Genomic DNA, 13,408 nt, shown 5'->3' with positions numbered 1-13,408 from the left:
TGGTTTTGTGGTAAGTGTAAGCATATCAAAAATAAAGTTTAGTCTTTTGCGGCTATTGGGAAAATGGGACTTGATAATTATAATTATCAAAGTTCAAAGTAATCAACGAAATTGTTAATAAAAATTATATTTAAAATTTTCTTTATTCGTTAACTATAAAAATCACTTCAGATAACTAAGTGCTTCTTCGACATCAGACTTGGAACCCAGGAAAATGGGACTGCGTTCGTGGATCTTTTTGGGAACAATGTCCAGAATGCTAATCTTTCCATCGCTGGCCAGTCCACCGGCCTGGATCATCAGATAGGCCATGGGGTTGCATTCGTAGAGGAGGCGCAGCTTGCCGTTGGGAGCCGACTTGGTAGCTGGGTAGATGAAGATTCCTCCGTATTTGATGGTGCGGTGAACATCAGCAACCATGGAACCGACGTAACGGGCACCATATGGCTTACCCTTGGTGGGATCCTTCTTGGCAGAAATATAATTTAAGACACCCGCCTCCCAGTCGCTCGCGTATCCCTCGTTGATGGAGTAGATCTTGCCCTTCTCTGGCACCCGCATGTTGGGATCGGTCAGGATGAACTCACCGATGGCCGGGTCATAGGTAAAGCCATTAACTCCAGAGCCAAGGCCAAGAACAATGGCCGTGGCAGAGCCGTATAGTGCGTATCCAGCGGCCACCAGCTGATTGCCCGGCTGCAGGGCATCCTCAACTGTAGGTGGACCATCGCTCTTCTTGCGGTAAATGGCGAAGATTGAACCAATGGACACGAGGCAGTCTATATTCGAGGATCCGTCCAGCGGATCAAAGCAAACAATGTATTTACCCTAAGAAAAAAATAACAATGTGGTAAGACATAAATAGTTTTGTAACTATACCCTTGCAAGGTATTATAGTTTTACTCAGATGCTTGTAATTCTATGAAAAAGTCATTTCCGACCCTATAAATCATTTATATTCTTTATTGGGATCAACAGCCGAGTAGATCTAGCCATGTCCGGTCGAAATATACATTTTTGAAATTTTTTCATAATTTTTTAAGGGGTTACATCGCTAAAATTTTGAACATTATTTTTAAAAATTTTAATTTCCGAATTTAAAAATGAGTATGCAGTTTTATTAACATAACAAAAACTAACATAGGACTGCTTTCCGAAAAAAAATTAATGCCTTTTTAGCTTATACATATATGATTTTTAAACTATATTTTTAAACTTTGATTTATCCCAATATTTGTCATATAAAAATATTGATAAATTTCGATGCTAAGAATGGGAATTTTTTTAACCTGCTTACCTGCTTATCCACCTCCACCTCAATCACATTCTCGTTCTCCTCGGAAACCATCAAACATGTTGTGTAAGAGGATTTAAGCATGTTGATAAACAACTCATTGGACAAAACATCCAGCTTCTTCACTTCCTCACCCTGGACGTTAACGTCACCGGCTATGCCATGGAGCTTGGCAATTCCGGCCTTCCTTACCGCCGATGCAGTTGCCTTGATGGCCGTTTGGATGCAATTGAGGAGCTGCGACAAGTCTCCGGTGGCGTTCTTGAACTTCCGCTGCTCCTGGAGCACGAAGCGGGTCAGCGTCATCGCATTGGAGTCGAAGGCAGGTCCTTGTTGACTCATTTTGGCTATGAAAATAATTAATAATTATTTGGGAATTTTATATTTTGAGTATAAAATATGTGAAGTGAACAAAATTGTTATTGTTTTTAACTCATTTGTAGAATTTAACAAATAACATTGAAGATTAAAGATTATTAATTTGCATACAAATTGTTTGATTTTTATTATCGTTTAATAGTTAGTTGCTATAAAATATACAAAGTTATATAGTTAAAGGTTTGAAACAGATAATAATAATATTAATTTAAGACTTTTAAACACAGATACAAAACGTACATTCATATTAAACTTCAAGGTAAAAGTAAAGCTTATTATTTTTGTTATCAAAACATACAAAATATTTAGAAAACTAAGGCATTTATAAAATTTTATTAAAAAGCATAAGTGGAATAGACGGTGAGTAAAAATCCTGCCTAAACCACTTTTTGCGATCAAATCAATAAAACAAAGTTAACTTAATCATTGGTCTACAATCAGAAATCATGCAAACCATACAAGCTTGGAAAAATTAATAGGAGAAGCTAATTATTGGGCGGATTGCGGAATTTAGGAGTTGCAGAAGATGCAGGACTTGCAGGATGTACAGGGTAGAAATAGTTGCCTTTGTGGTAAAGCGGGAATGCAGACAACTGGCAGGAGGCAAGGAGTAGAAAGCAAGGTCACTTACAATTACCATTACTGGCCGCCATTATTGGGCACTAGTATGCTCTGTAAATTATGCGGTTCCTGCGGGAATCCATTAAAATAAAAACAATAACCAATTATTACTTAGTGCCCATGTACCTCCTATGAAGGTCAAGTCAGAGGACCTTTTGAGTTCGCTTGTGTCACTTATAACATAGGTCTTATCTCTCTCCCCTTTGAGGGGCTTGTTGCATGAAAAGTCACTATCAAAACTTGTCACTCTGCGTATACGTGTTTTTTGTATGTCTTGTTTTGGTTTTTTTGGTAAATGATAACCGGTTTGTTCTACAAGTATTTTTGTATAAATGTATCAAAGAAATTATATAAAATCAAACTGGAAAAATAATATTTCTTCCGCAAGATTTTTATAAATACATATGTACATACATATATTGACACGTGCCCCCTTATTTATTTTTGGAACGACTTTTAGGAAGACTCGATTAGATGAATATACATATATCAACGGGTATAAGTAGCCACTGAGCTAATCATGTGTGTCTGTTGTATATAATTTATACGTATTGCATTCATCTGTAGAAAAGGGAACCAAATGATTTTCAGACTTGTCCTCAACTTGGCCGTGACCCCTGGGACACTTGTGGAGCTTCGAAGAATTCAAGAGAACGAAATGCACTTTCACTTACAACACGGGGAAGACAAGACAGGCAACTAACAAAAAACGAACCGCAGGCGTCGGCTGTACTAAAGAGACTGCTTGTTGGCTTTAGTCCACGTCCACGCCACTGCTTGTGGCATACTCTTTTGAAGATGTCACTTTCACTATTAGGAGGGGCTTGCCACGCACTCCACTGCGATAAGAACCAGATGGGAAGACCTCGAAAAAAGTCATTTCGATGTTACTCCTTTCTTTAAAGTAAAGTATTTATTCTACTTTTGGGGTCATCGAATGGACATATATGTATATGTTCATGTTAACGATTCTTTTAGATCTCGGTTGAAGGGTATTTGGAGTTCGGCTTTTGTTCATTTTATTTTCTTCACTTTTCAGCTGGCAACGAAACGGACTGATATCGCGTAAATAGTATACAAACATCAGTATATAAATAAAAGAGAGAGAGTTCAACATGAAGAGAGTATGCAGATAAAGAGATAATCGAAAGTTGGAAAATGAAGAGAAATGAGCATAGATTTATACATATTTTCATAAAATAAAAAGGACTTTAGTACTCATACATACACACATACACATATATATAGTATTTAATATATTAAAATAAAAAATGTCTACTAGTTCTATAAATGGTTTTATATAAAAATAACCTTAAGGACCTTAGCTAGTGTTTTCCAGTCATTTTTGAAATAAGTGCAATTGTGTGTACTAAGTGACTTGCATGCCTTTTATCAACAATTCAACAATTTCGATCGGTGGAGGCTCGTCTCCTTAGATTTAACTTATCAATAATGATAAGCTTTAGCTTAAGTACATACGAACATATGTGACTAAAAAAGTACATATAATTTATACTTGTCATTGCTTCGACCTTTGATTAGATTATTTGTTTACGTCTCCCTTGATCTGTTCTTAATTTTTGTCTGACTAGACGTGCCAACTAGAACCTACAAAATATATACAATGTATATACATACTTTCAAAAATATAAAATATTATTGTTTATGTATATGTACAAGTATACATAAATAATACAACATTTAATCATATATATTTATGAATATTTTTTAAAATTGCTCAAGCTGTTTTGATTTGTTTTACGTTAAACGATTATTTCATCTACATATGTGGCATAGACTTTAGTCCGTTATATGATGTTCCTAAAATGGTGATAAATCGTGATTTCCCAATATTTCTTAATTGTTAATAAACAACAAAGTTGTCAGTTATACAAACTGCAGTAAACAACGAGTTAGAAGGTCTACAGTGTGTGAAAAGTCAAATACACATTCAGTGGTTCGCTTCTAAAACGATTACCCCGAACAACTTAAAAAATAAAAATTTAATTTTAAAACTTGGTGTCTGAGATAAGTGCCAGTGCTCGAGGCATGGAGGTATACGAACTTTAATGTTTAATAGATGTTATGTCATTTTTGTTTTGTAGAAAATATGCAACAACAAACATATTTGCAAATGAATTAAATTTGGCTAATCTATAACTATAGATATATTTTAATTAATAATTGATGTTGTACGTTATTGCAATAAATAAAAATACCTTAGAATTTCTCCCATAAATGATCATAAGAGTCGAAGATGCTTTGCAGTTCGCTTAATTTTTCAAATTAAAAATATAATATACATATATAAATTTTGTTTTTTTGAACATTTCTGTTAAACCATAATTAACAATCAATTTGAAATATTTAACATACACCCACACATACCCACCCTCACGAAACTATAAGTATCTACCCAAAATGTCTGTCTGAAATTTACAATTGTTGTTAAGTGGGTTCATGCAACCCCAATTTAATCTATCCAGTCAACCCCATAATCAAACGCCTTATATTTAACCATATTAGATGGTACTTTATTTTGTCAATTGGATTTGATTGACTCTACATTAAGGAAGAATAAGTGCCCACCCCGGTAACCAGGTAAGGCAATTCAGACTCTTCATATTATTCTGTTCTGTTCCTTTATTGTAAACTAGAATACAATCACTAAGTTTGATTAGATGTATGGTTAATACACGACTAGAACGCAGCTCATTAAAGAATTTTTTAGTATTTACAAGGCTTTGCTTTTAATTTTTCTCTGGGGGAAATACAATCAGATGGCGTCAATCTTTAAATACGCATATGGATTGGCAGCATTTTAAGGAAAAGTGCACAAATTGTAAACTATTAACACCTAATATTGTCCAGGTTTGCAGTAATAATTCTATCCTTGGTGGTTTGGCAAGGAAACAAACACAAGAAGTGCAAAACTATAATTTTTTATAACCTTGTATTTCCCCGAAAATAAAATTTAACAAAATCTAGCTTAGGTCGAATTATTTGGTGTCGATCAAACCGTCTATGTTAACTGATAGAGTTTCGAGTCCCCAACAATGTCCACATCGCTGCAATTGTCCTCGTCGTCCTCGGTGTCCGCCTCGAGGTCCGAATAATCATCCGTGGAGTATCCCTGCTGCATGAGACACATTTGCAGTTGCTGATGTTCGTTTGTATGCTGAGTAGGCGTTCCGCCGGACCCAGAATTCAACTTGGCGAGCTTGGTGTCCACGGAGGAGGAGGTGGCTTCCCCTGCCTGTTTGCCCAGCTCGGTGCGTGAGAAGTCAACGGGCTCTGCGGAATGGAAAAGTCAAAGAAAATTGCACAGATTTTAGAACTAATTTGATTTGAGGAGAAACTTGAAGAAAACTTTCGGCAACTCAAAGCACCAGCTAAAAGCCAAAAGGGCTAATTGAACGATGAAAAGTTACTCAAAGAAGCTATCCAGCACTCTATAAAGTGCTGCTTTTATAACTTTGAAAATGTAACAAATTTTAAACTACAAAAAACTTCTTTAGTTCATTGTTTTTTTTTTTTTTTTTTATTGTAAATACGTATATTTACATACTTGCATATTAATTTTGTGCGGCACATGATTGAAAATCTTTCTAGTAAACCGCATAGCTTTTCTTCTCGATTTACGTCTCTTGGGTATACACTGTTTTTTACTGGTTATTTATTTGATAGCTCTCTTAATCTTCGAACAATTTATTGAAATCAAAACTCCTATTAGTTTTTGGTTTTAAACAAAACACTTACCATTGGTATTATCACGCCGACGCAATTGTTTCTTATGCTTCATGCGACGGTTTTGAAACCAGGTTTTCACCTGCGTCTCGCTTAGTCCCAGCGCCGTGGCCAATTCCACCCGTTCTGGTGTTGACAGGTAGCGTTGCGCCTCGAAACGCTTTTCCAGGCCGGACAACTGCGGATCGCTGAACACCGTGCGGGCTTTCCTCCGACGGCAGTGACGCAGAGCATTCACACCCATTCCCAAGCCGAGGGCCAGCTCCGGCACGCAGCCGGGTGCTCCAAAGAAGGGCGCTCCCCCGAAAAGGCTGGCTGCAAGGTCGAAACGACGAAATTTGTTAACTTTGTTATAGTTTTCAAAAATGAAAACTTTCAGTGTTAATGTCCATTTACACCGACTCGTGATACTAGAAAGTCTGCACAAATTGTATAGATACATTTTTAGAGTTGGTCCTTCTAAATACCACTTCAGAAAATTAGACACCATCTGGTTATTTAAATTTAAAGCCACAAATTGTTTCTTAAAGCCTGGACTCTATATATTCTATCTTATTTAATAAATTTCTTATTTAAGAATCATTTGTATATTTTTACCTACGATTTGTAGTATTGTATTAATTGTTTTATTTTCTGAATTACTTAGACTTCGACCCGAAATTGGCCAGAAGATTTGATATATGTACATAGCAATGCACTTCTGTTGCATTTTAGCTATCACTGCACTATCAGTTTTAACTTAAACTATCAGACTTATATTTAAATACTGTAGGAAATTATCAACCATAAAAAAAACTATAGGTTCTGGCAAAACTTTTATGTTGAAGAGGTTCGGAATGTATAATCGTTTGCACTGATTGTTTAATTTCTGAAATAATTGTATAGTTTCGTGAAAATTAAACTTACCTTGGGAGAGAAAATATGGATCTACGGATTTGTAAGTGCCCGACGATGGAGACAGATATCCGAGAGTCATTTGGAGGAATCCATGATCCGTGTACGGTGCATTGGGATATAGAACTCCATTGGGTGCTCCAGTTCCTCCATTCTGTGGAGGAGGAGGCGGTGGATGCGACGTTGGTACTGGTGGAGGCGGCGGATGTCCTGTCGTAGAACCCATTGGCTGTGCCGTTTGATCAGTACTATAATGAGAAGCTCCTGAACGTGAGTGTTGGCCGACGCTTAAACACAGTAGGTAAAAGAACTGTGTTAAAATGAATTATAGTTTTAAATTGAGTTTTCCGACGCATTTTCATTTAAGTTATGAAAATGCGTCGATATTATTTTATTTTTTGGTCAAAAGTTTACTGTGAGAGGTAAAGTAATTACTTTTATTTAAAAAATCTGTGGACATTCATTCCCTCAAAGCTATCATCCCAAATTGAATTTTTTTATTGTAATAATATAACGCCGGAATGGGTCGGCTTGGAAGACGACAGAATATCGTTGTCATAGGAAAATTAGGATGCAACTATAAACAAAACAATTTTTTAGTATTTATTTATTTTTAATCAGCATCATGCGAAATCAATAAATAAGTTTAACTTATAAAATTAGGATCCAAGATGGAAATTCTTGGTCCTGAGCTACGTATGGTTACGGTTTTGAAACGATAATTGAAACTCGGTCGACATATTATTTAAATCGGTATGTAAATAAGAAAAATTTGTATTATGCCAATCTGTGTTACCAGTTTTATGAAAATACTGTCTTTGCTCCTTTTTTAATAATTTTTCCATTAAAAGCAAGTCCTACGATAGTAAATTTGTAAATTTTTCCAAATCATATAGTTTAAAAGTCAAACCGTTGGCAATAGATTAAAATTTTAGAAATTAAAGTTTATTTTCATAATTATATGCAAGTTATTTGTTAACAGTTTGGTTCACGTTGTTACACTAAAGCTCTAAAAGACAATTATTTTTTAACTAACCGTTGAGTGTTGTGCAAGGACTTGGGGTAAATATCATTCCCATATCCCGATGCTCCCTGTTCGCTGCGCGTTGTAGTAGCCGCGGAAGAGGATGCCGACGGATGCGAAGGCGATGGGAGCGAGTGTTGCGACGGATGCTTATGTGGATTATTGTCGTGGGCAAAGCTGCCGCTTCTGGCATTTTTTACTGCATTTCTGCTGCCTTTCTGACTGTGGCCATAATTATGGCTATTACTACTACTGTTATTATTGGCACTATTTAAATTTTGAAACAATATATGCTCGATGGAGAACGGCGTTTTTGTGGTCAGCATTGTGGTGGCACTGGGCACCGCAACCTTGCTGTGCGTAGGTGTGGTTGCATGTGCATCCACGGGACTCAAGCTGGCCTCATTAAGCATTGCCATGTCGGAGGGACTGGATGCAGAAGCGGATACGGATCGGATCGGATGCGGATACGGATGCGGATACGGATGCGGAGAGCGGAGCAAAGGGTGTGCCGTGGCTCGTATGTCCTTGGGCTACGCGCTTATGTTGTTTGCTCGTTGACGGTCGCGTTGACTTTGCGGCAATCACCGCACATCAACCAGCAAATTGCTCTAAACGAGCTGCCAGCAGCCGTGTGCGAGCGGGCGAGCTGCAGGAGGCGCGTGCGAGCGAGAGAGCGACTGGGTGAGTCCTTGTCCAGCAACCCTGCATCCCGGCATCCCCTGCAGCACGGGTGTGTGCTTTCTGGCCCCCCCTTGAATCCAATGCAGCTGGTTGTTTGCGGTGCCCGCTTAGTGAAGATACCAATGGGGGAATCCACCGAATTTCCGGGGAAATCCCCCAGAAAACACCCCCCATTTATTTGCATGCGCATCTAGTTGTCCCGCTCGCTCGAATTTAGCTCCCATTTTTCCGTCTCTTCAGGCAACCGCTCTGGGCACGATTAGCCAGGTCCTTTGGTCCTTATGCGGCAAAAGCGTTGTTTAATTGACCCATGATAACCGCAAATAATTTGCACAACAACGCGTCGACGTCGCTGCTCTGCCGCCATTTTGTGCGACTGACTATTAAATCCACCCACCCGTCGCCACTTCCGGCGCTGCCATCCAACTACCGTTTCTGGTAATTAACGTGTCACGGCCGCCATTGTTGTCGGCTGGTTGATGTCACAAGGTATTGAATTCATTAAATGCCACAATTATTATAATTGAATTAAACAATCGTTTCCGTGGGCGCTGAGAGGAGACAATACAACTGTACCTACCTAGGCGGTGGGGGTGTGGATGCGATCCTCCTGTGCTTCGATACATATTGCTCTCCTCGCATTGACACATGTTTCCTCGATGCTTGCTTTAATGAAATCAAAGCCCAGCATAGCCGTACACCACCCACAAATACATGCCATCCCATCCAACCCACCGAGGCACTCGGCACTCAGAAAGGGGGCGTAAGTCCTGTTTTACTGGCAGCCAATCAGAGGTCAGCTCGAAAAAGGGGTTGCTTTTTCGCAGTATGTTCGTCCTCTTCTTTGCAAGGACTCAAGAGTGGGAGTCACTTCCTGTGGGGAGGAGGTAAGAGCTTTTGGCGAGACGGCAGAGGCAGGGAGAGAAAGAAACAGAATGCTGATGATGCGACCAAAAAGCAAGACAAATTTGCTCGTTTTATTAATAAAATAAGTCACGCAAAGTAAGTCGAACATCATTATTAGGTTAAAGCCCTAAAGCGGGCGCATTAGGGTGGTGTTCGAAAGATCACGAGGAAAAGCGAGTGAAGCGTCATGTCCCTGGAGTGGAAAATGTCTCTGATTTTGTGAGGACATCAATCAATTAAATTATTTGAAAACCCAATTAGCATTAAATGGGCGAAGACGAAAGATCCTCCGAGATATTACTATAATTAAACCAAAAACTAATAGTAATCGAAAGCATAACAATGTTGGAATATATTTATATTACTTACAAATGGTATTAAAAAAAGTTTAAATTGAAATCTGAATAAAAGATATAATATAGTAGCATGACATTAAAAAACAAATAAATATATATATATGTAAATATATGTATATATTAATTGCTAATTAAAGCCCCTTTCTTTTTGCTGATCGTTAATGGCTAGCCATAAGGGTGAGCTACCTAACCGTATGAAGACAGAAGCTCGCAGCAGATCGTCAATCCCGAAGATTTAATGGTACTTTATACTTCATTATGTACCGGAATCCCACCTACAAGCTACGTAATATTATCCTTTAAATTTAACTGAACATCAAATATTTTGTATACCCTTGCAGGGTACTATAAGCTTTACTCAAATGCATGCAACACAGCGAAGCAGTCATTTTCGACCCTATAAATCATATTTATTTTATTTATTTATATAAAGCTAGCGGTTGGTTGTAAACTAAAGGCTAACTTAGGATAATGAGCATTGGCTGCTGTGGCCTACCGCTCGACTATAAATCATATATATTCTTGATCAGCATTAATTTTATAAATAAATTTCAAAATTTTAAATATTAAATGGAGTATGTAGATTTATTAACTAACACAGAACAGCATTCCAAATCAATATTAATGATTTTTTGGCGTAGTTATGAGTATTTTTTAACTATGTTTAGACGAAGAAATTTTCAAATAAAAATATCTATAAATAAAATTTTTGAAGATTGCGAAAATGTTTAGCTCAGTTATTACAGGATTTCGATATGCTCCTATTCAGTTTAATAACAAACGGAAATGGTATACAAACTTTGGAGTTCCGAAGAAAGCATTGTTTCTGATTGAATGAATGAATGTTATTTAAACATTTTACACATTACATTTTTCCCAAAAAATTACGTATACGCACAGGTCTAATTATTCATTTGCAGGGTATCAAATTTTAGGCAGGCATTTCCGACCCTATTAACCATATATATTATTGATCAGAATCAGCTGACGAATCTATTTAAGCATGTCAGAAGAAAAACCATTTTTTTTGCGATTTTTTTTTAAATTGTAAATATTTGATTAAAAGTGCATTAATTCAAATTAAAAAACTAAGTATGCAGTATGTTATGATCGATAGGTTTACTGGATAGACACACATCAGATTCTCGAGTTAGCTTAAATCCTTGCTTTAAAATAAAATTGGCACATGGTTTTTCTCATTCGTATTCGATGTAGACTAATTTTAAATAGATGTAAATACAAAAAATAATAGCTTGCATTATTAGTAATATAAGCTCTTCCTGGTTTAACATCATGGCACTCAGTCAAATAACTCAGACACAACTCCTTCCCCTTTTCCTTAATTGTTGGCTAATAAAAATCAGACCAGAGAGAAGGCGTGGACCACCTACAGCTAGGGCATATGTCTATCATTTTATTAGCTGGGTGATTTGTCCTTTGCCTTTATCTTAGGACCTGCTGTGCGACAGCAGAAAAGAGCACGTGAGAATATTAATTTGATTAAATTGGCATGGAAACGCGCAGCGGGTCAGAAGTGCGGCCCGGTGAAGGGTAGCGATTTAAGATTTCTTATCGCAAAATCCGTTGTTGTTGTTAGCCTGCTACTTAACGCAGACGCCGAGCAACCACCAAAGGACACGCTGCAGTTCCTTTCATGCGGGTTCCCAGCGTTGAATGCACTAAATGATGTGCATAAGTGCGAAAACGTTTTGCTATAGAAAGTCTCATCGGCACTCCACCTTGCCCTCTGACTCTCTGTTTGCCTTGATTGACGCTGATAGGGCACGTGTCCTCAATTATTTTAGAATAAACATAACAAGCTTTTTCATGGGGCCAAATCAGCAGATGACTTCTCTCCCTCTTAGACACGGTTAAATTATATGTTTTTTTGTTAGGGTCGAACGGAAAGAAGTCATGCAAATCGATAAACAGAAAAGTGAACACCTTTTTTTTAACAATTACTCTTAATATTCCAATGGAATACTATGGTTAACGTGGTTCTAGCCAAGGATATATCTTTGGAAGTAAGATTCTTTGTAGTTTTTCCCACAAAACAAGAAAAATGTTCTAAAAACGTTATCATTGAGGATCGTTCTTAAAACAGCTTTATAAAGGTAAATCTGATATCCTTTCCCTCCTTAAAAGGATGCACATTATTCTGACTATAACTATTATGTCTGTAGGTTATTTCATTCCTGACAATTAAAAAATTTTAAAATGAATGGCGCACATATGATTTAATAAATCCTTTGAACCGTTTTATTTAAATTTAAATATTATTAGACTTATTTTGATTAAAGCCCGTTTTGAATATTTCGGAATTCTTCTTTCAATAAGTACTGAAATTTGTACTCATCTTACAGGCTTTATTTTTTGAATTCTCCACTTGTTTTTTGTTGTATTAATAAATTTTTGAAATTGTAGGCTCATAAAAATATAAGAAACCCCTTAGATTTGATAATGAAAACACCCACTAAATTCTCCCCTGAGTTTATCCGCATTCCCAGCCAAGTCCTGTGACTTTTTGGACATTGGAGCTGTCGGTTTCTTATTAAAAGTCTCTTGTTGTGATCCTAGTCGGAGTAACCTTTTCACCCGGCCCTTCGGCCGCCCTAACAATTAGAGCACTAACAAATGCAATTATGCAGACACCTCCCTCCACTGAGCAGAATTTCTTCACCCCTTGCGGCACACAATTACTCTCATTGGCAACAATTGCAGATGAACCCGACTGGCGAAGGCACCAGTCCTTCAGGTCCTTTCCCAGCCAGCAAACCGAAATTCGAAAGGAAAAAATGGGAAATACGTGCGGAGGGATAAAATCAGAGCTAGAGGAGAGTGCAAAACAGCAAAGGCAAAAGTTCTACGAACGCGTGCCACATATTAAATTACATCGAACACACGATGATTTGTCGAGGGGCAGTTTGTAATTTGCTGGCATTTTTCGATTTCAGGCAGGCAGCGGTGGGTGCGGAAGTGGTTCAGAAGCACCGCTGATATTTTGATACATTTGTTGAATTCTACAGTCATGTAGTGTGCTATTTAATTGAATTTATCTCGCGTAATTGTCGAAAATTTCACTGCCCTGCTAAACAGTACATAATGAGGGATTGTTTCCGAGACCAGATTTCCGGATAAGGCACTCTACGGGGGCGTCACCGGACAATTTCGGAACGTATTTCCTATTTAAATGCATCCAAACTGCCACTTTTTTGCTCTCTGATTATGGCTTGGCAAAGAGCATTATAAATAAGGCATAATTAGATTGCTTCGAGATTGGGAACATTCTTAATCTGATTTAGTTATATTTTAAGATATTTGTATTAATATATATTATATTTCATATTTAAAGGAGATACCATCCTTTAAGGATACTTGTACTTGTATTTCAATGCATACCAGTAAGGAAACTAACATTGTAATGTCGAAAATTATTCAGTTTGCATTTATATTTAAAATCAAACCGGGAATTGATCAAAACTATTCGCATCTTTATCGATATTT

The 13,408-nt window shown here is 37.4% G+C and overlaps 2 protein-coding genes across 5 annotated transcripts; both read right to left on the bottom strand.

The window, feature by feature from the left end:
* Positions 1-124: 124 nt before the first annotated feature.
* fbp (fructose-1,6-bisphosphatase) lies at positions 125-3,041 on the bottom strand. 3 transcript variants are annotated; one of them, XM_020945903.2, is made up of 4 exons: positions 2,968-3,040; positions 2,304-2,362; positions 1,298-1,641; positions 125-828 (listed from the first exon to the last, which is right to left on the bottom strand). In XM_020945903.2, the coding sequence occupies exons 2-4, from the start codon at positions 2,323-2,325 to the stop codon at positions 163-165; spliced, it is 1,032 nt and encodes a 343-aa protein (XP_020801562.2). In that variant the 5' UTR covers positions 2,326-2,362; positions 2,968-3,040; the 3' UTR covers positions 125-162. The 3 variants fall into 3 exon arrangements, with proteins under 3 accessions (XP_020801562.2, XP_086693507.1, XP_086693508.1); XM_086837381.1 differs by having other exon boundaries at positions 2,310-2,362; positions 2,968-3,039; XM_086837382.1 differs by lacking the exon at positions 2,304-2,362 and having other exon boundaries at positions 2,968-3,041.
* A 1,877-nt stretch (positions 3,042-4,918) lies between these two features.
* bsh (brain-specific homeobox) lies at positions 4,919-8,575 on the bottom strand. Of its 2 annotated transcripts, none has more exons than XM_086837361.1 (4): positions 7,971-8,575; positions 6,947-7,182; positions 6,053-6,355; positions 4,919-5,587 (listed from the first exon to the last, which is right to left on the bottom strand). In XM_086837361.1, the coding sequence occupies exons 1-4, from the start codon at positions 8,375-8,377 to the stop codon at positions 5,316-5,318; spliced, it is 1,218 nt and encodes a 405-aa protein (XP_086693487.1). In that variant the 5' UTR covers positions 8,378-8,575; the 3' UTR covers positions 4,919-5,315. The 2 variants fall into 2 exon arrangements, with proteins under 2 accessions (XP_086693487.1, XP_020801565.2); XM_020945906.2 differs by having other exon boundaries at positions 6,947-7,221; positions 7,971-8,537.
* Between the last annotated feature and the right edge of the window lie 4,833 nt (positions 8,576-13,408).

The sequence above is a fragment of the Drosophila serrata genome, unplaced genomic scaffold, assembly GCF_035046125.1.
Source record: "Drosophila serrata isolate PLE 108 unplaced genomic scaffold, ASM3504612v1 contig_302, whole genome shotgun sequence".
NCBI lineage: Eukaryota > Metazoa > Arthropoda > Insecta > Diptera > Drosophilidae > Drosophila > Drosophila serrata.
This window is presented reverse-complemented; position numbering and strand designations above follow the sequence as displayed.